At 46.3% G+C, this 25313-nt stretch overlaps 1 protein-coding gene across 1 annotated transcript in view; it reads right to left on the minus strand.

Annotated features, from left to right (window-relative positions):
* Nucleotides 1–6682: 6682 nt before the first annotated feature.
* Nucleotides 6683–25313, minus strand: part of LOC106594217 (beta-1,3-N-acetylglucosaminyltransferase lunatic fringe) — a 30127-nt gene continuing 11496 nt past the window's right edge. Inside the window, exons 2-8 of the mRNA XM_045690664.2 lie at nucleotides 17463–17511; nucleotides 16908–17010; nucleotides 15716–15869; nucleotides 10414–10499; nucleotides 9782–9947; nucleotides 9075–9160; nucleotides 6683–8802 (exon numbers count right to left, since the gene is read on the minus strand). Coding sequence (XP_045546620.1) covers nucleotides 8736–8802; nucleotides 9075–9160; nucleotides 9782–9947; nucleotides 10414–10499; nucleotides 15716–15869; nucleotides 16908–17010; nucleotides 17463–17511 — 711 coding nt within the window. The 3' untranslated portion in view covers nucleotides 6683–8735. The remainder of the gene's footprint in view (nucleotides 8803–9074; nucleotides 9161–9781; nucleotides 9948–10413; nucleotides 10500–15715; nucleotides 15870–16907; nucleotides 17011–17462; nucleotides 17512–25313) is intronic.

Below are 25313 nucleotides of genomic sequence, written 5' to 3' on the forward strand. Positions count from 1 at the left end.
AGCAAGGGGAGTTTCTCCTCCAGCAAGGGGAGTTTCTCCTCCTCTAGCCAGGGGAGTTTCTCCTCCTCCAGCCAGGGGAGTTTCTCCTCTAGCAAGGGGAGTTTCTCCTCCTCTAGCCAGGGGAGTTTCTCCTCCTCTAGCCAGGGGAGTTTCTCCTCTAGCAAGGGGAGTTTCTCCTCCTCTAGCCAGGGGAGTTTCTCCTCCTCTAGCAAGGGGAGTTTCTCCTCTTCTAGCCAGGGGAGTTTCTCCTGCTCCAGCCAGGGGAGTTTCTCCTCCTCTAGCCATGGGAGTTGTTCCTCCAGCCAGGGGAGTTTCTCCTCCTCCAGCCAGGGGAGTTTCTCCTCCTGCAGCCAGAGGAGTTTCTCCTCCTGCAGCCAGGGGAGTTTCTCCTCCTCTAGCCAGGGGAGTTTCTCCTCCTCTAGCCAGGGGAGTTTCTCCTCCTCCAGCCAGGGGAGTTTCTCCTCCTCTAGCCAGGGGAGTTGTTCCTCCAGCCAGGGGAGTTTCTCCTCCTCCAGTCAGGGGAGTTTCTCCTCCTCTAGCAAGGGGAGTTTCTCCTCCTCCAGCCAGGGGAGTTTCTCCTCCTCCAGCCAGGGGAGTTTCTCCTCCTCTAGCCAGGGGAGTTTCTCCTCCTCCAGCCAGGGGAGTTTCTCCTCTAGCAAGGGGAGTTTCTCCTCCTCTAGCCAGGGGAGTTTCTCCTCCTCTAGCCAGGGGAGTTTCTCCTCCAGCAAGGGGAGTTTCTCCTCCTCTAGCCAGGGGAGTTTCTCCTCCTCCAGCCAGGGGAGTTTCTCCTCTAGCAAGGGGAGTTTCTCCTCCTCTAGCCAGGGGAGTTTCTCCTCCTCTAGCCAGGGGAGTTTCTCCTCCTCTAGCCAGGGGAGTTTCTCCTCCTCTAGCCAGGGGAGTTTCTCCTCCAGCAAGGGGAGTTTCTCCTCCTCTAGCCAGGGGAGTTTCTCCTCCTCCAGCCAGGGGAGTTTCTCCTCTAGCAAGGGGAGTTTCTCCTCCTCTAGCCAGGGGAGTTTCTCCTCCTCTAGCCAGGGGAGTTTCTCCTCTAGCAAGGGGAGTTTCTCCTCCTCTAGCCAGGGGAGTTTCTCCTCCAGCAAGGGGAGTTTCTCCTCCTCCAGCCAGGGGAGTTTCTCCTCCTCTAACAAGGGGAGTTTCTCCTCCAGCCAGGGGAGTTTCTCCTCCTTCAGCCAGGGGAGTTTCTCCTCCTCCAGCCAGGGGAGTTTCTCCTCCTCCAGCCAGGGGAGTTTCTCCTCCTCCAGCCAGGGGAGTTTCTCCTCCTCTAACAAGGGGAGTTTCTCCTCCTCCAGCCAGGGGAGTTGTTCCTCGTGCAAGGGGAGTTGTTCCTCGTGCAAGGGGAGTTTCTCCTCCTTCTCTAATCAGGGGAGTTTCTTCTCCTCCTCTAGCCAGGGGATTTTGTTCCTCCTCCTCTAGCAAGGGAATTTCAACATCTGTTGATGTAAGACTCTTATCTCTGCACAGATTTTAATACATTTTTTATTGTAACCTTTATTTAACTGCACAGATAATTCTATGTGTGCGTGATTAGTTTAGTTACTATAACGGGACTGTCTCTACTGAGGGACCAACTAATAAGGACTGATGGAGAGGGCGGAGAGAGAGAGAAGGAGAGAGGGGGAGAGAGAGCAGGAGAGAGGGGGAGAGAGAGAAGGAGAGAGGGGGAGAGAGAGAAGGAGAGAGGGGGAGAGAGAGAAAACGAGGGGGGAGAGAGAGAAAACGAGGGGGGAGAGAGAGAAAACGAGGGGGGAGAGAGAGAAGGAGAGGGGGGAGAGAGAGAAGGAGAGGCGGGAGAGAGAGAGAAGGAGAGGCGGGAGAGAGAGAGAGGGAGAGGCGGGAGAGAGAGAGAAGGAGAGGCGGGAGAGAGAGAGAGAAGGAGAGGCGGGAGAGAGAGAAGGAGAGGGGGGAGAGAGGGGGAGAGAGAGAGAAGGAGAGAGGGGAGAGAAGGAGAGGGGGAGAGAGAGAAGGAGAGACGGGAAGACAGAAGAGAAGAGAGGGGGAGAGAGATAAGGGGTGAAGGACAGAAAGAAAGAGGGGGTAGAGAGAGAAGGAGAGAGAGGGGGTGAAGGATAGAGAAAGAAAGATGGGGAGAGAGAGAAGGAGAGAGGGGGTGAAGGATAGAGAAAGAAAGAGGGGGTGCAGGGGCGAAACTTTGGAGGGGACAATTACGTGAAATTTTCTCAAGAGCAATTCCTGAAGGGGACACCAAAAATAGTGCTGTAACACATAGCCTACATTGTAATATGGTAAATGTATATTGAGGAACCAAAGAAATAAGGTGTTTGCCATACTCCTAACTACCGGTACCCAAAACTACACAACTAATCACAACAGCAATACCACTGCCTTTAACAAATCTTAGTTCAGTCACCAGTTTAAGTTGAGAGTGGGGGTATCCATGGCATTTTCCAATTATGTTCCTATTTTACAAAGTCAAAAAAATTGAGAACCTTTCATAATGTTGCCAAACAAAGACTCAAACTTACCTGAGACTCCCTGTCTCTGCCAGTCTGTCCCTGCATATCTGTCCCCAACTCTGCTGTCTGTGTGCCATCTGTTGCCTGCTCTGCCTAATGATATCATTGTGAAACATTTCAATTAGCATTTCACTTCTTTCTTATGAACATTTTATCAACTAGTCTTTGAGATATTAGGCTACTAGGGTTCTTACTTTGCGTTTTGGTGTACTGAAAAACACTCTGATGTCCGTATTTTTTATTTTTCTGCCATTTTTCTACCTGGCTGGCTGGCTGGCTACACACACACACAGTGTGTAGGTTATTTACAGTAGGAGATGGGCTTCTATCATCTTATCTGTTATCATTCTATTTGAGCTTTGATCTAAAAGGTAGCTAGCAAATGTGAAACGGATTGCAGTGACAAGAGTTGACAGCTGTATGAGTTCACCATTTACACAACATATGCTGCAACCTTTTGTAATTTTAATAGTTTGTTTCATATTGGCTGGCTTCCAACAATAGCTGAATTTGCAAAGCTAGCGAGCACCAATTCCGTTTCAGTGGTGTTTGCTATAATCTTTGCTACCCGGGTTAAATAAAGGTGAAATAAAATAAATAAATACAAGTTCACTTGCGACAACTTAGCTTTTGCAACGAGACCATTAAATATACACTGCTCAAAAAAATAAAGGGAACACTTAAACAACACAAGTCCAAGTCAATCACACTTCTGTGAAATCAAACTGTCCACTTAGGAAGCAACACTGATTGACAATAAATTTCACATGCTGTTGTGCAAATGGAATAGACAACAGGTGGAAATTATAGGCAATTAGCAAGACACCCCCAATAAAGGAGTGGTTCTGCAGGTGGGGACCACAGACCACTTCTCAGTTCCTATGCTTCCTGGCTGATGTTTTGGTCACTTTTGAATGCTGGCAGTGCTTTCACTCTAGTGGTAGCATGAGACGGAGTCTACAACCCACACAAGTGGCTCAGGTAGTGCAGCTCATCCAGGATGGCACATCAATGCGAGCTGTGGCAAGAAGGTTTGCTGTGTCTGTCAGCGTAGTGTCCAGAGCATGGAGGCGCTACCAGGAGACAGGCCAGTACATCAGGAGACATGGAGGAGGCCGTAGGAGGGCAACAACCCAGCAGCAGGACCGCTACCTCCGCCTTTGTGCAAGGAGGAGCAGGAGGAGCACTGCCAGAGCCCTGCAAAATGACCTCCAGCAGGCCACAAATGTGCATGTGTCTGCTCAAACGGTCAGAAACAGACTCCATGAGGGTGGTATGAGGGCCCGACGTCCACAGGTGGGGGTTGTGCTTACAGCCCAACACCGTGCAGGACGTTTGGCATTTGCCAGAGAACACCAAGATTGGCAAATTCGCCACTGGCGCCCTGTGCTCTTCACAGATGAAAGCAGGTTCACACTGAGCACGTGACAGACGTGACAGAGTCTGGAGACGCCGTGGAGAACGTTCTGCTGCCTGCAACATCCTCCAGCATGACCGGTTTGGCGGTGGGTCAGTCATGGTGTGGGGTGGCATTTCTTTGGGGGGCCGCACAGCCCTCCATGTGCTCGCCAGAGGTAGCCTGACTGCCATTAGGTACCGAGATGAGATCCTCAGACCCCTTGTGAGATCATATGCTGGTGCGGTTGGCCCTGGGTTCCTCCTAATGCAAGACAATGCTAGACCTCATGTGGCTGGAGTGTGTCAGCAGTTCCTGCAAGAGGAAGGCATTGATGCTATGGACTGGCCCGCCCGTTCCCTAGACCTGAATCCAATTGAGCACATCTGGGACATCATGTCTCGCTCCATCCACCAATGCCACGTTGCACCACAGACTGTCCAGGAGTTGGCGGATGCTTTCGTCCAGGTCTGGGAGGAGATCCCTCAGGAGACCATCCGCCATCTCATCAGGAGCATGCCCAGGCGTTGTAGGGAGGTCATACAGGCACGTGGAGGCCACACACACACTACTGAGCCTCATTTTGACTTGTTTTAAGGACATTACATCAAAGTTGGATCAGCCTGTAGTGTGGTTTTCCACTTTCATTTTGAGTGTGACTCCAAATCCAGACCTCCATGGGTTGATAAATTGGATTTCCATTGATTATTTTTGTGTGATTTTGTTGACACACATTCAACTATGTAAAGAAAAAAGTATTTAATGAAATTATTTCGTTCGTTCAGATCTAGGATGTGTTGTTTAAGTGTTCCCTTTATTTTTTTGAGCAGTATATTTAAGACAATGGTAGAAGAGAGTGTAGTTCTCTTCAGTTTGGACTTGAGTTTATCGCTAACCTTATCACAGGGACTTTGAAGCACTAACTGCATCATCTGCATTCTGATCTTGGAAAAAATTGACGATAGCAAAGATTCCATCTTTGACGACGCCACATAAATGGAATAGGTACTAGCTAGCTTAATAGTTAATATTTGCGCGCTAGCTCTGCAAATTCAGCTAGTGTGTGTGTGAACCCTGCCAACATAAAACATAACATTGCTATGGCGCGATTGACTGGATGAACCTCACGTCAGTTACGTGCATTGAGTGCCTTTCAGACAGTAGATATGAACCCTCTGTTACCTTGCCAACTAAGGAACTGGCAGTGGATCAAACCATTGTGAGACAAAGGGTGGGGGGGTCGCAATCTTTTGAAACTTAAAAACCCGCTATTAAGTGTCTATAATCAGCACAATTGCTTTCATTGCGTATTATTAATATTATTTAAATTACATAGTTATGTTTACAGTGATATATTGGGGGGGACAAATCATATTTTGGGTCGTCCCCCCCCCCGGGATTTCCGCCCCTGAGGGAGGGAAAGAAAGAAAGATATATTGTTGTATCATTAGGGCCCACACATTGGGTTATATTGTTGTATCATTAGGGCCCACACATTGGGTTATATTGTTGTATCATTAGGGCCCACACATTGGGTTATATTGTTGTATCATTAGGGCCCACACATTGGGTTATATTGTTGTATCATTAGGGCCCACACATTGGGTTATATTGTTGTATCATTAGGGCCCACACATTGGGTTATATTGTTGTATCATTAACACTAGGGCCTAGATTCATTCTGGACCGCGGAAGATCCGCATTATAAGCACGCTTGAATGGAATTTCCGATTGAGCCAACATATGCAGGTTTGTCGTGAATGCGGTCTTTGCGAACAAGGGAACATTGCCTTTAAAAAGGTGCATAGCTGCGAAGGGGCGATCGGACTGAATCCTGTCCCAACTGGAGACATAGATCAGTACTCACTATTGACCCAGACACCTGTAATAACAACTGAATCCTGGTCAGCTGGAGACAGATCAATACTCACTATTGACCCAGACACCTGTAATAACAACGGAATCCTGGTCAGCTGGAGACATGTAATCAGGGTAATTAGACTCAGAGGACATGAAGCAAGTCAAAGACAAACAGTAGTTTCATCAGATCTCATCCTACACTAGAATAATCCTCCCACACAGACACACAGCCAGGGAAGTCCCTGGGAAGAGACTACTAGAATAATCCTCCCACACAGACAGGGAAGTCCCTGGGAAAGAAGACTAGAATAAGGATCTCTTCCAGAAGGACACCTATTATTATGTACCTCTGGGATGCCAAGCTATTATCCCACCAACATAACACACAGCCTGATAGACACACAGCCTGACAGACACACAGCCTGACAGACACACAGTCAGGTATGAACGCTCCCACCGCATCCTGCTGTTTGATCCTCACACACACATTCCTTCACTGAGTCTGTCTGTGTGAGAATGTGTCTGTCTGTCTGTCTGTGTGAGAATGTGTCTGTCTGTCTGTCTGTCTGTCTGTCTGTCTGTCTGTCTGTCTGTCTGTCTGTCTGTCTGTCTGTCTGTCTGTCTGTCTGTCTGTCTGTCTGTCTGTCTGTCTGTCTGAGAATCTTACGTGGCCTGCAAAGGAATGTGATGGATTAAAAGAAGCTTGGGCAGTAATCTGCCCCCACACACACACACACACACACACACACACACACACACACACACACACACACACACACACACACACACACACACACACACACACACACACACACACACACACACACACACACACACACACACACACACACACACACACACACACACTTCAGGTCAATAAGGCGCTATAAGGCTGAATAAGGCATTAGGCTGAATAAGGCGCTATAAGGCTGAATAAGGCATTATAAGGCTTTATTAAAAAAGCAGAGAATAGCAACCACTGTGGCGAGACATAAGGCAAAATATTCAGCGTTCCCTGGAGATACTACCGTCTTTCTATAGTCCACATACTGGAGAATACATCCAACAACGACGACAACAACAACGATGACAACAAAGACAACAACAACGACAACAATGCAGTAAAATCCAATCAGAAACTATCCTGATCAAAAGAATAACATAAAAACATTACTAAAGCAGATGATGTTCACCTAGTGGTCAAAACAGAACAGGTTTCTATCTATAAAAGGCCCAGTTGAGGAAGAACGCTTCTCATAAAGAATCTCCAATCAGAAACCCATTATGGGTCAATTAATAACTCACAGAGAGAGAGAAGTCATCAGAACACTTATTAAGAACATGTACGTGTTCCGCTCATAGAGAAACAATCCATAGAACAGGTCTCCCCATTATGATGGCATAATGGGTGGACTGGCAGCCAATGTGAGAGTACCCAGGAGTCAAATGACCAGGGTTAAAGGTTCCAAGAGTGTTCTAGTCATTCTATTTCCACCTCTCTGATCCCTCCCAACATGCTCCATGGTACTACTACTAAACATAGAACTGGAACGGCTGCCTGTCTGCCCGTTATCACATGAATGCGGAGGCCTGTTCTACTCCTTCTAAATTCTTCTGATTACAAATGTACAGCGATATACATCTTCATGATAACAAAACGCATAGTCTGTCTTCAATACAGTATGATGTTGGGTTGAAAGTCTTTTGGCCCCCCAGTGTGATTTCTGGAACCATATTCATAAAGAATCTCAGAGTAAGAGTGCTGATTTAGGATCAGTTTGGCCTTTTAGATTATAATGAATAAGAGAGGGCACCTGATCCTAGGCCAGCAGCCCTATTCTGAGACCTGCTTTATGTATACAGTCCCTGGTGCTTCATAACTCCCAGCAAAGTGCTTAGTCACCATCCAACTCCAAGTCATTATAACGGTTGTCTGATTGACAGCTGTCGGATGGAATAACAAGATAATACTTAAAAGTAATCAACTGTTAACAATGAGCAGTAAAACACCACTTCACTGGTCTGGTAGAGATCCAGAGTCTGTTGACAGTACTTTTTTTAAAATCCACAATAAACGTTAATATTGGGAAGAATATTGAGAAAAAAAAAACTGTACACAATTAGTTTATCCTTCAGTCTCCAAGATACAGGAAGAGGAATGTTGAACACCAAAGAGGGTATAGAACCATTCTCCTTAGCAACCAAGGGGGGGGGGGGGGGGAGATTACAACTTCTACTCACAAAATAGATAGCCTGGTCCCAGACATGTTTGTGCTACCATGCCAACTACATTGCTGTCATGGACGAGCCAAACGTGACAAGGAGTTGATGATAGCACAAAGAAGACTGGCGCTCAGGCTACAAAGCGGAGTGCAGTGACACAACAGCACCGTGGCTTAAAACAGTCCCCCTCTGTTAGAGCTGCAACGTTGTCCATCACAGAGCCATCTGCAATCAGCAACTTCACAACAACATCGCGCCTTAAAACAGTCCCCCTCTGTTAGAGCTGCAACGTTGTCCATCACAGAGCCATCTGCAATCAGCAACTTCACAACAACACCGCGATCATCTCTTCTCCCCACCAGGCCTCTCTGGGAGGGACTAGGGGTTAGAGGTCAAGGGTTAGAGGGCGTGAGGATCCGGTGACGGAGAGATTCAGTGTCGTCCCACGAGGTGCCCCAGAGGCCCTAGGAACCCCAAAACGATCCGACTCCACCCCTATGACACCAAGTAGGACATGAGAGCTCGAGAAAGCCGTTCTATGGTCAGAAGGCACCGTATCATGACAATAGGGTCTCATTCTGAATCCATACAGAGGGAGGTTAATGGCTCGGTCTCTCCTGTCCTCTCCTCTGTCTATCCATTCATCAATATTTTTAGTCCCTCTTCTCCACTTCTCTCCTCTGTCCACCGCTCCCTCCGTGTCTTTAATCCATCTCTCGTCTTCTCCCCTCTTTCCGTGTCTCTGGACTGGTGGGGTCAGTACCTCAGTACCAGGTCAGGGCTGAACACCACGGAGTGTCTGGGTATACGACACAATGGACAGACCTGAACCTGAGAGAGGGGGAGAGGGGGAGAGGGGGAGGGGCAGAGAGAGAGGGAGGGAGGGAGTATGGGGGAGAGAAAGAAGTGAGAGAAGGGAAGTGAATGTGACACTGCATGGAAACTGCCTGCTGAGACTTTTAATACAACAACATGAAAACACATGCATAGAGAGAGTTTTACACGCAAACACTCACACAGTCACTTAGACAAAGTAGGGAAGCGACCCACTGTGGCTCTCAAAAGACACACACATGCAGACGCAAACACAAACCCTATATTACCTGGTAGGGTCTTCGTCCAATGAGAGAGCTCCTCTTACGTTGATTATGTTTCTCTTACTATCAAACGTTCCATAACTCAGAGTCACCTGAAACGGCAATAAACAAACAAACACACACACACACACACACACACACCTGTCAGACTGTATTCAATAAATGAGAACATTCAATTCAGTAGGCTATATCATGTTCCATTGGCCAGTATTTAGCGCTGCGTTCCATTGGCCAGTATTTAGCGCTGCGTTCCATTGGCCAGTATTTAGCGCTGCGTTCCATTGGCTAGTATTTAGCGCTGCGTTCCATTGGTTAGTATTTAGCGCTGCGTTCCATTGGCCAGTATTTAGCGCTGCGTTCCATTGGCCAGTATTTAGCGCTGCGTTCCATTGGCCAGTATTTAGCGCTGCGTTCCATTGGCTAGTATTTAGCGCTGCGTTCCATTGGCCAGTATTTAGCGCTGCGTTCCATTAGCCAGTATTTAGCGCTGCGTTCCATTGGCCAGTATTTAGCGCTGCGTTCCATTAGCTAGTATTTAGCGCTGCGTTCCATTGGTTAGTATTTAGCGCTGCGTTCCATTGGTTAGTATTTAGCGCTGCGTTCCATTGGTTAGTATTTAGCGCTGCGTTCCATTGGCTAGTATTTAGCGCTGTGTTCCATGGAAGCTTAACAGGGTCCATACTCCATAGTAGTATTACTGTGTGTGTGTGTACCTGGTGGTGTATCTGTGTCGGTGACACCAGCTGAAGGTTCTCCAGGTGAGAGTGGAACAGTGGGGAGCGGATAAGACCCACCCCAAGCAACGCCTCGATGATGTAACCAACGGTACAGTCGTCAGGGAGACGAATACGATCAGCTGTTGTCATGAAATTACCTCCACTGGGGACCGGGAGAGAGAGAGTGGAAAGAGGAGAGAGAGAGACAGAGAGACACAGCAATAGAGATAGAGAGGAGAGAGACAGAGAGAGAGAAAGAGAGAGAGAAAGGAAGACAGAGAGAGAGAAAGAAAGACAGAGAGAAAGAAAGAGAGAAAGAGAGAGAGAGAGAGAGAGAGAGAGAGAGAGAAAGAGAGAGAGAGAGAGAAAGAAAGAAAGAAAGAGAGAAAGAAAGAAAGAAAGAAAGAGAGAGAGAGAGAGAAAGGGAGGGAGTGAGAGAAAGGGAGGGAGTGAGAGTTAGAGAGAAAGACAGTGAGAGAGAGAGGAGAAAGAGAGAGTGAATATGTCATGTGTGGAAACTGCCTACTGACTTCCAAAATAAACACACATAAACACACGTATGTTCACAACCTCACAGAAAAGCAGGAGAATAACCCACCGTGAGTCTCAAAATATACACACAGTCTCACCTGGCCCAGGGGCTCATCTTGAGGGCGAGACCTCGACTAACACAGAACCCTGCCCCTCCTGTGGCAAACCAGAAACGCACTGGACGCTGAAAGCACACAACATGCATACAAAATACACACAATATTACTAACGTGTAATAAACACAATGCAGGGCATTATATAGGCAGATACATACAATTATAAATGGAAACTCACACATATATTCATATTCAATATTATTATTATTGTTTTATATATCTATATACAATATATAACTACCCAACTAGCACATAACGTTCTGAGAACCACCCAGCTAGCACATAACATTCTGAGAACCACCCTGCTAGCACATAACATTCTGAGAACCACCCAGCTAGCACATAACGTTCTGAGAACCACCCAAATAGCACATAATGTTCTGAGAACCACCCAACTAGCACATAACGTTCTGAGAACCACCCAACTAGCACATAATGTTCTGAGAACCACCCAGCTAGCACATAACGTTCTGAGAACCACCCAGCTAGCACATTACGTTCTAAGAACCATATGTTCCCTTTCAGTCAGTCAACTTCTGTACAACATACTATGGGGAGTCGTACTCTCACGACTTCGGTTGAAGGATCTACAATCACATCTGACAAGGCCAATGAAATCTGCGCCTCGCTGGAAGCCCCGCCTTCCACAGGTGATAAGCATGAGGCTCCGATTTATTCCTTCAATTATTCCGTTCTTCACCTCAGTGTGAACAGGAACAATTCACGATACTAAAACAAACAATTGTAAGACGAGACGGTCTTAGTTGCACCAACTACACTGTCGCTTTGTGGTAGACCGTGCTCACCCCCTGGACGTTGTATGGTTCTCATAGTTTCATAATCACAAACAATTTGTTTCTCTTAAGGTTTCTTGCCGTTGGTATAACAATGAGTAAGATGACAGACAAATGAGAGCTAGATGGTGAAGGCTAAGCCCGGTTGAGGTTCGCGACCATGCCCAAACGAATAAAGAGATACTCACGTTTGTTGACTTGTATGTCTCGGCTCGGTGCATGCTCTGGCATTCCATTACTCAAATCAGTTCATGTGCAGGACTGGCACTGTTTCCCTACTTGTCTACACGCAGGTTCTCTTGACACTCGTGTAGCATTCTATAGGGGCCTTGGTGTTTCAGATATTCACTTCCTCTCCCGGGTGACCATACCTCAGCCGAGTCTGAGTAGTATGACGCCGACATAGATTGGGTCTTTGTTCGGAGCAAATGCCTTGTCTGCCTGGACGTGGTGTGTACAGTGGCTGCCGCCGCTCAACCTGGCTCCTGGCGCTCTGTCACCGGTTACGGAAGGTTACTCAAAGAGAGAGGGTAGACCCCCCCCCCCCCCCCCCCCCCCTGCTGCCTGTTTATGTCTCAGTCAAGCACCGCTTTCCTCTCTTACATGTGGATGAAGGGTCCGGTCTCTCCTCTTTGGTCCGGTCCTACATAGAGACTTTCAAGACCAGGCCAGCTGACAAGCTCTGCATAGCGTGCTAGCTATTCCTCCCCATGGTGGAGTTGCTCTGCATAGCATGCTAGCTATTCATCCCAACGGTGGAGTTGCTCTGCATAGCGTGCTAGATATTCCTCCCCACGGTGGAGCTGCTCTGCGTAGCGGGCTAGCTATTCCTGCCACGGTGGAGTTGCTTGGGGTAGCTCTCTTGTTTAGTATACGTAGCGTTAAGTTGCTTGGTTATTCTAAACGGACCGTGCTGCGGTCAAAGATGCTAGCCAGCCTAGCTTAGCCTGTTAGGGCTAGGGGGCAGTATTGACACGGCTGGATAAAAAACATACCCGATTTAATCTGGTTACCACTCCTACCCAGTAACTAGAATATGCATATACTTATTACATATGGATAGAAAACACCCTAAAGTTTCTAAAACTGTTTGAATGGTGTCTGTGAGTATAACAGAACTCAAATGGCAGGTCAAAACCTGAGAGATTCCTTTACAGGAAGTGGCCTGTCTGACCATTTCTTGAACTTCTTTTCCATCTCTATCTTTTACTAAGGATCTCTGCTCTAACGTGACACTTCCTACGTCGTCCATAGGCGCTCAGAGCCCGGGAAAAACCTGAATGTCGTCATCCCAGCCCCAGGCTGAAACACATTATCGCGTTTCTCAAGTGGCCGATCAAGGGACTCTGGGCTTAGGCGCGTGACCTGACCGCCCCCGTCTTTGTGATTTTTTTCCTCTGTTTGCCGAAAAGGAGATTCCCGGTCGGAATATTATCGCTTTTCTACGAGAAAAATGGCATAAAAATTGATTTTAAACAGCGGTTGACATGCTTCGAAGTACGGTAATGGAATATTTAGAATTTTTTTGTCACGAATTGCGCCATGCGCACGACCCTTCTTTACCATTTCGGATAGTATCTGGAACGCACGAACAAAACGCCGCTATTCGGATATAACGATGGGTTATTTTGGACCAAACCAACATTTGTTATTGAAGTAGCAGTCCTGGGAGTGCATTCTGACGAAGACAACAAAAGGTAATCAAACTTTTATAATAGTAAATATGATTATGGTGAGTGCTAAACTTGCCGGGTGTCTAAATAGCTAGCCCGTGATGCCTGGGCTATGTACTTAGAATATTGCAAAATGTGCTTTCACCAAAAAGCTATTTTAAAATCGGACATATCGAGTGCATAGAGGAGGTCTGTATCTATAATTCTTAAAATAATTGTTATGCTTTTTGTGAACGTTTATCGTGAGTAATTTAGTAAAATGTTAGCGAATTCCCCGGAAGTTTGCGGGGGGTATGCTAGTTCTGAACGTCACATGCTAATGTAAAAAGCTGGTTTTTGATATAAATATGAACTTGATTGAACAAAACATGCATGTATTGTATAACATAATGTCCTAGGGTTGTCATCTGATGAAGATCATCAAAGGTTAGTGCTGCATTTAGCTGTCTTCTGGGTTTTTGTGACATTATATGCTAGCTTGAAAAATGGGTGTCTGATTATTTCTGGCTTGGTACTCTGCTGACATAATCTAATGTTTTGCTTTCGTTGTAAAGCCTTTTTGAAATCGGACAGTGTGGTTAGATTAACGAGAGTCTTGTCTTTAAATAGCTGTAAAATAGTTATATGTTTGAGAAATTGAAGTAATAGGATTTTTAAGGTTTTGAAAATCGCGCCACAGGCTTCAAGTGGCTGTTACGTAGGTGGGACGAATTCGTCCCGCCTAGCCCAGAGAGGCTAAACTAAAGAGCCTCCTGGCTAATGTCGGCTAGCATGCATAACTTCCGGTGAAGGAAGTTTACTAGTGTTTCCCATTGTTATGGCAACCCCATTATTATTTTCAATTCCTAGAGTTGGAGGGAGTGGAGAAAGCGCGGCTTGCGTGCTCCTCCGATGAGGAAGCAGCCCCCGAGAAGCTGGCTTGGGTAACCTGGAGAAAGGGGCCTTATACCCTGACGACATATATTCCTAAAAATTAATAGCCGACATTAGCCAGGAGGAATTTAGGAATATTATGTTCCTCAATTAGTGCACCCACACTGCTCGCAGGATCGTCTGCGTTGCCAAGGGCTAAAATAGAAGTCATTCCTATTTCTGACGCAGATCGCGCTGCAAGTCCTGCCTCTCCCATCTCCTCATTGGTTTATAGAAGCAGGTACCCACGTGCCATCTCCTCATTGGTTTATAGAAGTAGGTACCCACGTGCCATCTCATTGGTTATACCCATGTGGGTGATTGAAAGACTAACTGTTTTGCCGGTTGTCGTGGTAATACTATGAAAGTGTAGAAGCCAATCACAATATAAGTTCAAAGAAAAAGCCTGGAAGGAGGAGAGATGACTAGAAATGATTCGGTTGAGAGTTTTGTGTGTGGATTAATTGTCGGAGTAGAGGACCTTGTGCATATCAGGTAAAATAACAACTCAATGTTTATATCCCAGGACAAACTAGCTAGCAACAGCAAGCTAGCTAAATAGGACAAATTAGCTAGCAAGTGCAAGCTAACTAGCTAAATTGCCATACATGTTTAATGCTTTTCGACCTGTCCCCAAATTAATGTCATTGGTTCAGGGTTTGTTTTGATATTTTAACCTGCGCGTCGTGATCGCGTTTGGTGTAGGGGGACAAAATAAATGTATGCACGATAGCGCACGTGCGCAGCCGGTTTGGGTTCTGTGTTAGCGTTTGGGTTCCGTGTTAGCAAGGGTCTGAGCAACCAGTGCACCACTCCACAAAAACATTACCGTGACGACAGTGTCCCCACGTTTTGTTACAGCAGCCATTACCCTCTGTGCCCATAAGGGAGCCAGGATTCATGCAGACTATACAGTCTCACGGAAGCACAACGTGTGTTGGACTCTTGTCCATGTTTAATGCCCCTCTGGTACCTCTCGTTCAATAGTGTTCACGGGGTTTATCAATCTCCCCAGGGTGGGAGTAAAACGTTGGGTGATTCGCTCTGTCCACAAGGGGGCACCCCTCCCCATAGATGGCTCAGTGCTGATTCCTGCCTGTAGCTCACTCACCATGCGTTAAGATCTACATCGGCCCTGCATCAACACAACTTTCTCTATCTCGTTAAGTGCATTCAGGTGTATTGGGCCGTGCCCACTAATGCTGTTTGAATAGACTAAAAGTAACAGCTTTGTATGAGTTAAAAAACATTGCATGCTATCTCCATCTTGGTGGCCCAGTGGAATAATTCCATGGACTCAGAACAGAAGACCATAGGTTCAAAACTCACACAATAATAAAGAAATGGGTTTGCATGATTAATGCCTAAGAAAATTCATTTCCATGTGTTCTATCTATACTTGGAGTTCCAAACAGTTAACCTAAACTAAGCTAGCAGTGTTATTGAAACATTCAGTGAAAAGTTAAAGTTATTTAAAAAAAACTCCAAATACTCTTTTAAGCATTAAGAACATTTAGGGAATGTTCTCAGAACGTTATTTAATTACCTTCAAATACCCTATCATTTATGTTCTCAGAACGTTAATAAAACCTCCCAGAAAAACTTTCAGGGAACCATAGTAACCATAGCAAAACGTTCTCAGAACATCCCTGCAGCCTCAAAACGTACGTTCCCAGAACAGGCTAAATGTTAACTTCTGTTCTCAAAATGTTTAAAAAAAACAGTTCAGTTTAACCAGTCAGGAAACGTATGGCTTCATTCCCAGAACTAATGGGAAACCAAAAATGTACGTTCCCACAACTTCCAAGGAACCAAAATGTGCTTGCTGGGTTATTATATAGTCACAAAACAAAATAATGGTTAAAATGAGAAGAGAAACATGTTTTAGGTTAGTGAACACATTACCGTGTGGGAGTCGCCAAACCTCTCGGTGGCTTCTAGCGGTCGGTCGAGGCTAGGCCGGCCAATGTAGACGTCGTGGGCATGGCTGTAGTGAGACAGGAGCTTCACAAGGGGACGTATGTTCACGTAGTTATCATCATCCACGTGGCAGAACCACCTACAAGGGTTAACCACAATCAGTATCATCATCCACGTGGCAGAACCACCTACAAGGGTTAACCACAATCAGTATCATCATCCACATGGTCAGAACCACCTACAAGGGTTAACCACAATCAGTATCATCATCCACATGGTCAGAACCACCTACAAGGGTTAACCACAATCAGTATCATCATCCACATGGCAGAACCACCTAGAAGGGTTAACCACAATCAGTATCATCATCCACATGGCAGAACCACCTAGAAGGGTTAACCACAATCAGTATCATCATCCACATGGCAGAACCACCTAGAAGGGTTAACCACAATCAGTATCATCATCCACATGGCAGAACCACCTAGAAGGGTTAACCACAATCAGTATCATCATCCACATGGCAGAACCACCTAGAAGGGTTAACCACAATCAGTATCATCATCCACATGGCAGAACCACCTAGAAGGGTTAACCACAATCAGTATCATCATCCACATGGTCAGAACCACCTAGAAGGGTTAACCACAATCAGTATCATCATCCACATGGCAGAACCACCTAGAAGGGTTAACCACAATCAGTATCATCATCCACATGGTCAGAACCACCTAGAAGGGTTAACCACAATCAGTATCATCATCCACATGGTCAGAACCACCTAGAAGGGTTAACCACAATCAGTATCATCATCCACATGGTCAGAACCACCTAGAAGGGTTAACCACAATCAGTATCATCATCCACATGGTCAGAACCACCTAGAAGGGTTAACCACAATCAGTATCATCATCCACATGGCAGAACCACCTAGAAGGGTTAACCACAATCAGTATCATCATCCACATGGTCAGAACCACCTAGAAGGGTTAACCACAATCAGTATCATCATCCACATGGTCAGAACCACCTAGAAGGGTTAACCACAATCAACCTGACTTTGATTCCTAAGCCATTAATGCAAACTGCTAATTTTGTCATTTCGGTTTGTGTGTGTGTGTGTGTGTGTGTGTGTGTGTGTGTGTGTGTGTGTGTGTGTGGTGTGTGTGTGTCTTACTTCTTGCCAGAGCTGATGAAGGTGTCGTATTCGACGGCCATTTTACAGGACAGAGCCTGGCGACTGTGGGCCGCTGAACAGTTAGTATTGATCATGTGACTCCCTGTAGGAATAACATCAATCAGTCAGTCAGTCAGACAGTCAGTAAATGAGCCCTGGGGTCAAATGATGCATAGCACACATTTCAGCACAACACAGTACAGTATGTGACTTTTAACAAAGATGATTGGATGCTATTGTGTTACTATGGTGGCAAAACAGTTTTGAATGAGTCAGCAATATTAGCTTCCTGTTATAATCTGGCACCTCTAGAATAACAATATTAGCTTCCTGTTATAATCTGGCACCTCTAGAATAACAATATTAGCTTCCTGTTATAATCGGGCACCTCCAGAATAACAATATTAGCTTCCTGTTATAATCTGGCACCTCTAGAATAACAATATTAGCTTCCTGTTATAATCTGGCACCTCTAGAATAACAATATTAGCTTCCTGTTATAATCTGGCACCTTTGGAATATGTGTATGTATGTGTTTTTATTTTTGAATCTCACCCATCCTCTTCCTCAGCCTGTCATCCTCTCCGTCGGTGAATATGTACGTCTGAAAACACACACACACACAAAGAGAAGGTCAGTGTGTGTGTCTATCATAATGTAGTGTGAATAGTGTGACAACGCTACTCTGTAGAACAGTAGTCAGACAGGATGCGTCCCATATAGTACACTATTCTCTATAGGGGAAGGACGGCTCATAATAATGGCTGGAACGGAGGCAAACGGAATGTCATCAAACACATGGACACCATGGAAACCATGTGTTTGGTGTCTTTGTTATCATTCCACCGATTCCGCCCCAGCCATTACCATGAGCTAATCCCCAATCAAGGTGCCACCAACCTCGTTTTTTCCCCTCACCAATCTACACACAATACCCCATAATGACAAAGCAAAAACTGTTTTTTTGAAATTGGAGCAAATTTACACAATATTAAAAACTGAAATATCACATTTACGTAAGTATTCAGACCCTTTACTCAGTACTTTGTTGAAGCACCTTTGGCAGTGATTACAGCCTCGAGTCTTCTTGGGTATGATTCTACAACCTTGGCACACCTGTATTTGGGGAGTTTTTCCATTCTTCTCTGCAGATCCTCTCAAGCTCTGTCAGGTTGGATGGGGAGCGTCACTGCACAGCTATTTTCAGGTCTCTCCAGAGATGTTAGATCGGGTTCAAGTCCAGGCTCTGGCTGGGCCACTCAAGGACATTCAGACATTTGTCCCAAAGCCACTCCTGCGTTGTCTTGGCTGTGTGCTTAGGGTCGTTGTCCTGTTGGAAGGTGAACCTTCGCCCAGTCATAGGTCCTGAGTGCTTTGGAGCAGGTTTTCATCAATGATCTCTTTGTACTTTGCTCCGTTCATCTTTCCCTCAATCCTGACTAGTCTCCCAGTCCCTGCCACTGAAAAACACCCCCACAACATGATGCTGCCACCACCATGCTTAACCGTAGGGTGCCAGGTTTCCTCCAGACGTGACACTTAGCATTCAGGCCAAAGAGTTCAATCTTGGTTTCATCAGATGAGAGAATCTTGTTTCTCATGGTCTGAGAGTCCTTTAGGTGCCTTTTGGCAAATTCCAAGTGGGCTGTCATGTGCCTTTTACTTAGGAGAGGTGAGAGGTCAAGGTGTCTGAATGCACTGTAGTGCACTATATCGGAGTGAAGTCAAGGGGTCTGAATGCACTGTAGTGCACTACATAGGAGTGAAGTCAAGGGGTCTGAATGCACTGTAGTGCACTATATAGGAGTGAAGTCAAGGGGTCTGAATGCACTGTAGTGCACTATATAGGAGTGAAGTCAAGGGGTCTGAATGCACTGTAGTGCACTACATAGGAGTGAAGTCAAGGGGTCTGAATGCACTGTAGTGCACTACATAGGAGTGAAGTCAAGGGGTCTGAATGCACTGTAGTGCACTATATCGGAGTGAAGTCAAGGGGTCTGAATGCACTGTAGTGCACTACATAGGAGTGAAGTCAAGGGGTCTGAATGCACTGTAGTGCACTACATAGGAGTGAAGTCAAGGGGTCTGAATGCACTGTAGTGCACTATATAGGAGTGAAGTCAAGGGGTCTGAATGCACTGTAGTGCACTATATAGGAGTGAAGTCAAGGGGTCTGAATGCACTGTAGTGCACTACATAGGAGTGAAGTCAAGGGGTCTGAATGCACTGTAGTGCACTATATAGGAGTACCATTTGGGCCCCAGCCCCAGTCATCCTGTTTGATCAGGCTGTTGTTGGTAAAGTGAAAACATTGTTTCAGCCGACTGGTCTAAAACAGAACAACATTCCGTTCCATCATTGTTCCACAGGGTTGTTTTCCACTACAGGTGAAACTGCACCTGTATCCTTCCTCTGACATCATGTTACACACACACACACACACACACACACACACACACACACACACACACACACACACACACACACACACACACACACACACACACACACACACACACACACACACACACACACACACACACACACACACACAGGGTAGGGGTAGTTTATCCACCACAGTCACAGTATTGAATGGAGACAGACAGACAGACAGACAGACAGACAGACAGACAGACAGACAGACAGACAGACAGACAGACAGACAGACAGACAGACAGACAGACAGACAGACAGACAGACAGACAGACAGACAGACAGACAGAGGGTAGGGGTAGTTTATCCACCACAGTCACAGTATTGAATGGAGACAGACAGACAGACAGACAGACAGACAGACAGACAGACAGACAGACAGACAGACAGACAGACAGACAGACAGACAGACAGACAGACAGACAGACAGACAGACAGACAGACAGACAGACAGACAGACAGACAGACAGACAGACAGACAGACAGAGGGTAGGGGTAGTTTATCCACCACAGTCACAGTATTGAGTGGAGACAGACAATAGTGCTGATATTGAATCTGAGCCAAGACTAAGGTAAACCACTCAGCACCATAACAGCTGCTGACCAGTCCAGTGGGGTGTGTGGTGTGTGTGTGTGTGTGTGTGTGTGTGTGTGTGTGTGTGTGTGTGTGTGTGTGTGTGTGTGTGTGTGTGTGTGTGTGTGTGACATTCAATGATAGACCATACACATACAGTACCAGTGTTTGGACATACCTACTCATTCAAGGGTTTTTCTTTATTTTTTAACTATTTTCTACATTGTAGAATAATAGTGAAGACATCAAAACTATGAAACCCAAAAAAGTGTTAAACAAGTCAAACTGTATTTTATACGTTAGATTGTTGAAAGTAACCCCCCCGACACTCACACACTCCGAGGTATTAGCATACAGCTGCTGTAGTTAACTGGAGAGGGATATCTCCCTGGGAGAAAGTCTTTGTTCCAACTCTCTCTGACACATTCCTCACATTACTCCTACTGCCGCGTGGGTGTGTGTGTGTGTCTCCCACTTCAACAGTTCCCACTGCATAATGAGTTGGCATGACTCTGGGATAACAACAATGTCCCGACCAGCTAAAAGCCCTACAACGTTATTATATGGTACAAATTCATTCATTAAATTAATGGTTACTATTTTTCAGTTAAATAACCACATTTTAGTAGTAGACAACATTTGTGTGTGTGGGTGTGTGCGTGCGTGCGTGGTATGTCTGTGTGTGTGTGTGTGTGTGTGTGTGCGTGGTATGTCTGTGTGTGTGTGGGCGTGTGCGTGCGTGGTATGTCTGTGTGTGTGTGTGTGTGTGTGTGTGTATGTGCGTGGTATGTCTGTGTGTGTGTGGGCGTGTGCGTGCGTGGTATGTCTGTGTGTGTGTGTGTGGGTGTGTGCGTGGTATGTCTGTGTGTGTGTGTGTGTGTGTGTGTGTGCGTGGTATGTCTGTGTGTGTGTGTGGGCGTGTGCGTGCGTGGTATGTCTGTGTGTGTGTGTGTGTGTGTGTGTGTGTGTGTGTGTGTGTGTGTGTGTGTGTGTGTGTGTGTGTGTGTGTGTGTGTGTGTGTGTGTGTGTGTGTGTGTGTGGGTGTGTGCGTGCGTGCATGCGTGTGTGTGTCTGTGTGTGTGGGTGTGTGCGTGGTATTTCTGTGTGTGTGTGTGGGTGTGTGCGTGCGTGCGTGCATGCGTGTGTGTGTGTGGGTGTGTGCGTGGTATTTCTGTGTGTGTGTGTGTGCGTGCGTGGCATGTCTGTGTGTGTGTCTGTGTGTGTCTGTCAGAACTCAGGAAGCCAGCATCAGCCAGGCGTACCCCGGATTCCCCCAGGCAGGAAAGACCCACCCTGAGACCCCCCAAATAAACACAGACACTTCCCTGCCCCCTGCCTAGCGCAGCACATGGGCAAAACAGTCTCATCTCTCCCTTTTCCATGGTGGTGTGTGGTTCTCTTAACACACACACACACATGGACACACACACGGACGGACACACGGACGGACACACACACAGACACACACACAGACACACACACACACGGACGGACACACGGACGGACACACGCACAGACACACACACAGACACACACACAGACACACACACACACACGGACGGACACACGGACGGACACACGCACAGACACACACACAGACACACACACAGACACACACACGGACGGACACACGGACGGACACACGACACAGGGTCAGTGTTTTGATGTGTGTGTCAACACCTCTCTCCAGCTTCCTGCTCCCATACTGATATTAGATTACATTACATTCTCACGTGTGTGTGTGTGTGTGCGACTGCGCGTGTGTGTCTGTATGTATGTTTGTCCGGGTCTCTTCAGACTTAAACTGTGTTAGCCTGCTGAGCTAAATCCTAGGCATTATCTCTGGGAGATAACACAAGTCTCTATCTCTCCTATAACCACTGTCTCTGTCTCTCCTATAACCACTGACTCTGTCTCTCCTATAACCACTGACTCTGAGTCTCCTATAACCTCTGTCTCTCCTATAACCACTGACTCTGTCTCTCCTATAACCACTGACTCTGACTCTCCTATAACCACTGACTCTGTCTCTCCTATAACCACTGACTCTGACTCTCCTATAACCACTGACTCTGTCTCTCCTATAACCACTGACTCTGAGTCTCCTATAACCACTGACTCTGACTCTCCTATAACCTCTGTCTCTCCTATAACCACTGACTCTGACTCTCCTATAACCACTGACTCTGACTCGCCTATAACCACTGACTCTGACTCTCCTATAACCTCTGTCTCTCCTATAACCACTGTCTCTGTCTCTCCTATAACCACTGACTCTGTCTCTCCTATAACCACTGACTCTGACTCTCCTATAACCACTGACTCTGACTCGCCTATAACCACTGACTCTGACTCTCCTATAACCTCTGTCTCTCCTATAACCACTGTCTCTGTCTCTCCTATAACCACTGACTCTGTCTCTCCTATAACCACTGACTCTGACTCTCCTATAACCACTGACTCTGTCTCTCCTATAACCACTGACTCTGAGTCTCCTATAACCACTGACTCTGACTCTCCTATAACCTCTGTCTCTCCTATAACCACTGACTCTGACTCTCCTATAACCACTGACTCTGACTCGCCTATAACCACTGACTCTGACTCTCCTATAACCTCTGTCTCTCCTATAACCACTGACTCTGTCTCTCCTATAACCACTGTCTCTGTCTCTCCTATAACCACTGACTCTGTCTCTCCTATAACCACTGTCTCTGTCTCTCCTATAACCACTGACTCTGAGTCTCCTATAACCACTGACTCTGACTCTCCTATAACCTCTGTCTCTCCTATAACCACTGACTCTGACTCTCCTATAACCACTGACTCTGACTCGCCTATAACCACTGACTCTGACTCTCCTATAACCACTGTCTCTCCTATAACCACTGTCTCTGTCTCTCCTATAACCACTGACTCTGTCTCTCCTATAACCACTGACTCTGTCTCTCCTATAACCTCTGACTCTGTCTCACCTATAACCTCTGACTCTGTCTCTCCTATAACCTCTGTCTCTCCTATAACCTCTGTCTCTCCTATAACCACGGTCTCTGTCTCTCCTATAACCACTGTCTCTGTCTCTCCTATAACCACTGACTCTCCTATAACCTCTGTCTCTCCTATAACCACTGTCTCTGTCTCTCCTATAACCACCGACTCTCCTATAACCACTGTCTCTCCTATAACCACTGTCTCTCCTATAACCACTGTCTCTCCTATAACCACTGTCTCTCCTATAACCATTTTCTCTCCTATAACCACTGTCTCTCCTATAACCACTGTCTCTCCTATAACCACTGACTCTGTCTCTCCTATAACCACTGTCTCTCCTATAACCACTGACTCTGTCACTCCTATAACCACTGTCTCTGTCTCTCCTATAACCACTGTCTCTGTCTCTCCCATAACCACTGTCTCTGTCTGTCCTATAACCACTGACTCTGAGTCTCCTATAACCACTGTCTCTGAGTCTCCTATAACCACTGTCTCTGTCTCTCCTATAACCACTGACTCTCCTATAACCACTGACTCTGTCTCTCCTCTAACCACTGACTCTGTCTCTCCTATAACCACTGACTCTGTCTCTCCTATAACCACTGACTCTCCTATAACCACTGACTGACTCTCCTATAACCACTGACTCTCCTATAACCACTGACTCTGAGTCTCCTATAACCACTGACTCTCCTATAACCACTGTCTCTCCTATAACCTCTGTCTCTCCTATAACCACTGACTCTCCTATAACCACTGACTCTCCTATAACCACTGACTCTGTCTCTCCTATAACCACTGACTCTGTCTCTCCTATAACCACTGACTCTCCTATAACCACTGACTGACTCTCCTATAACCACTGACTCTCCTATAACCACTGACTCTGAGTCTCCTATAACCACTGTCTCTCCTATAACCACTGTCTCTCCTATAACCACTGTCTCTCCTATAACCACTGACTCTGTCTCTCCTATAACCACTGTCTCTCCTATAACCACGGTCTCTGTCTCTCCTATAACCACTGTCTCTGTCCCTCCTATAACCACTGTCTCTGTCTCTCCTATAACCACTGTCTCTCCTATAACCACTGTCTCTCCTATAACCATTTTCTCTCCTATAACCACTGTCTCTCCTATAACCACTGTCTCTCCTATAACCACTGACTCTGTCTCTCCTATAACCACTGTCTCTCCTATAACCACTGTCTCTGTCTCTCCTATAACCTCTGTCTCTCCTATAACCTCTGACTCTCCTATAACCACTGACTCTCCTATAACCACTGACTCTGTCTCTCCTATAACCACTGTCTCTGTCTCTCCTATAACCACTGTCTCTGTCTGTCCTATAACCACTGACTCTGAGTCTCCTATAACCACTGTCTCTGAGTCTCCTATAACCACTGTCTCTGAGTCTCCTATAACCACTGTCTCTGTCTCTCCTATAACCACTGACTCTCCTATAACCACTGACTCTCCTATAACCACTGTCTCTGTCTCTCCTATAACCACTGACTCTGTTTCTCCTATAACCACTGTCTCTGTCTCTCCTATAACCACTGACTCTGTCTCTCCTATAACCACTGACTCTGTCTCTCCTATAACCACTGACTCTGTCTCTCCTATAACCACTGACTCTCCTATAACCACTGTCTCTGTCTCTCCTATAACCACTGTCTCTGTCTCTCCTATAACCACTGACTCTGAGTCTCCTATAACCACTGACTCTGAGTCTCCTATAACCACTGACTCTGAGTCTCCTATAACCACTGACTCTCCTATAACCACTGACTGACTCTCCTATAACCACTGACTCTCCTATAACCACTGACTCTCCTATAACCACTCACTCTGAGTCTCCTATAACCACTGACTCTCCTATAACCACTGACTGACTCTCCTATAACCACTGTCTCTCCTATAACCACGGACTCTCCTATAACCACAGACTCTCCTATAACCACGGACTCTCCTATAACCACTTACTCTCCTATAACCACTGTCTCTCCTATAACCACTGTCTCTCCTATAACCACTGTCTCTCCTATAACCACTGACTCTGAGTCTCCTATAACCACTGTCTCTGTCTCTCCTATAACCACTGACTCTCCTATAACCACTGTCTCTGTCTCTCCTATAACCACTGTCTCTCCTATAACCACCGTCTCTGTCTCTCCTATAACCACTCACTCTGAGTCTCCTATAACCACTGACTCTCCTATAACCACTGACTGACTCTCCTATAACCACTGTCTCTCCTATAACCACGGACTCTCCTATAACCACAGACTCTCCTATAACCACAGACTCTCCTATAACCACGGACTCTCCTATAACCACTGACTCTCCTATAACCACCAACTCTCCTATAACCACTGTCTCTCCTATAACCACTGACTCTGAGTC

This window comes from Salmo salar, chromosome 12 (genome assembly GCF_965601325.2).
Source record: "Salmo salar chromosome 12, fSalSal1, whole genome shotgun sequence".
In the NCBI taxonomy this organism is placed as follows: Eukaryota; Metazoa; Chordata; class Actinopteri; order Salmoniformes; family Salmonidae; genus Salmo; species Salmo salar.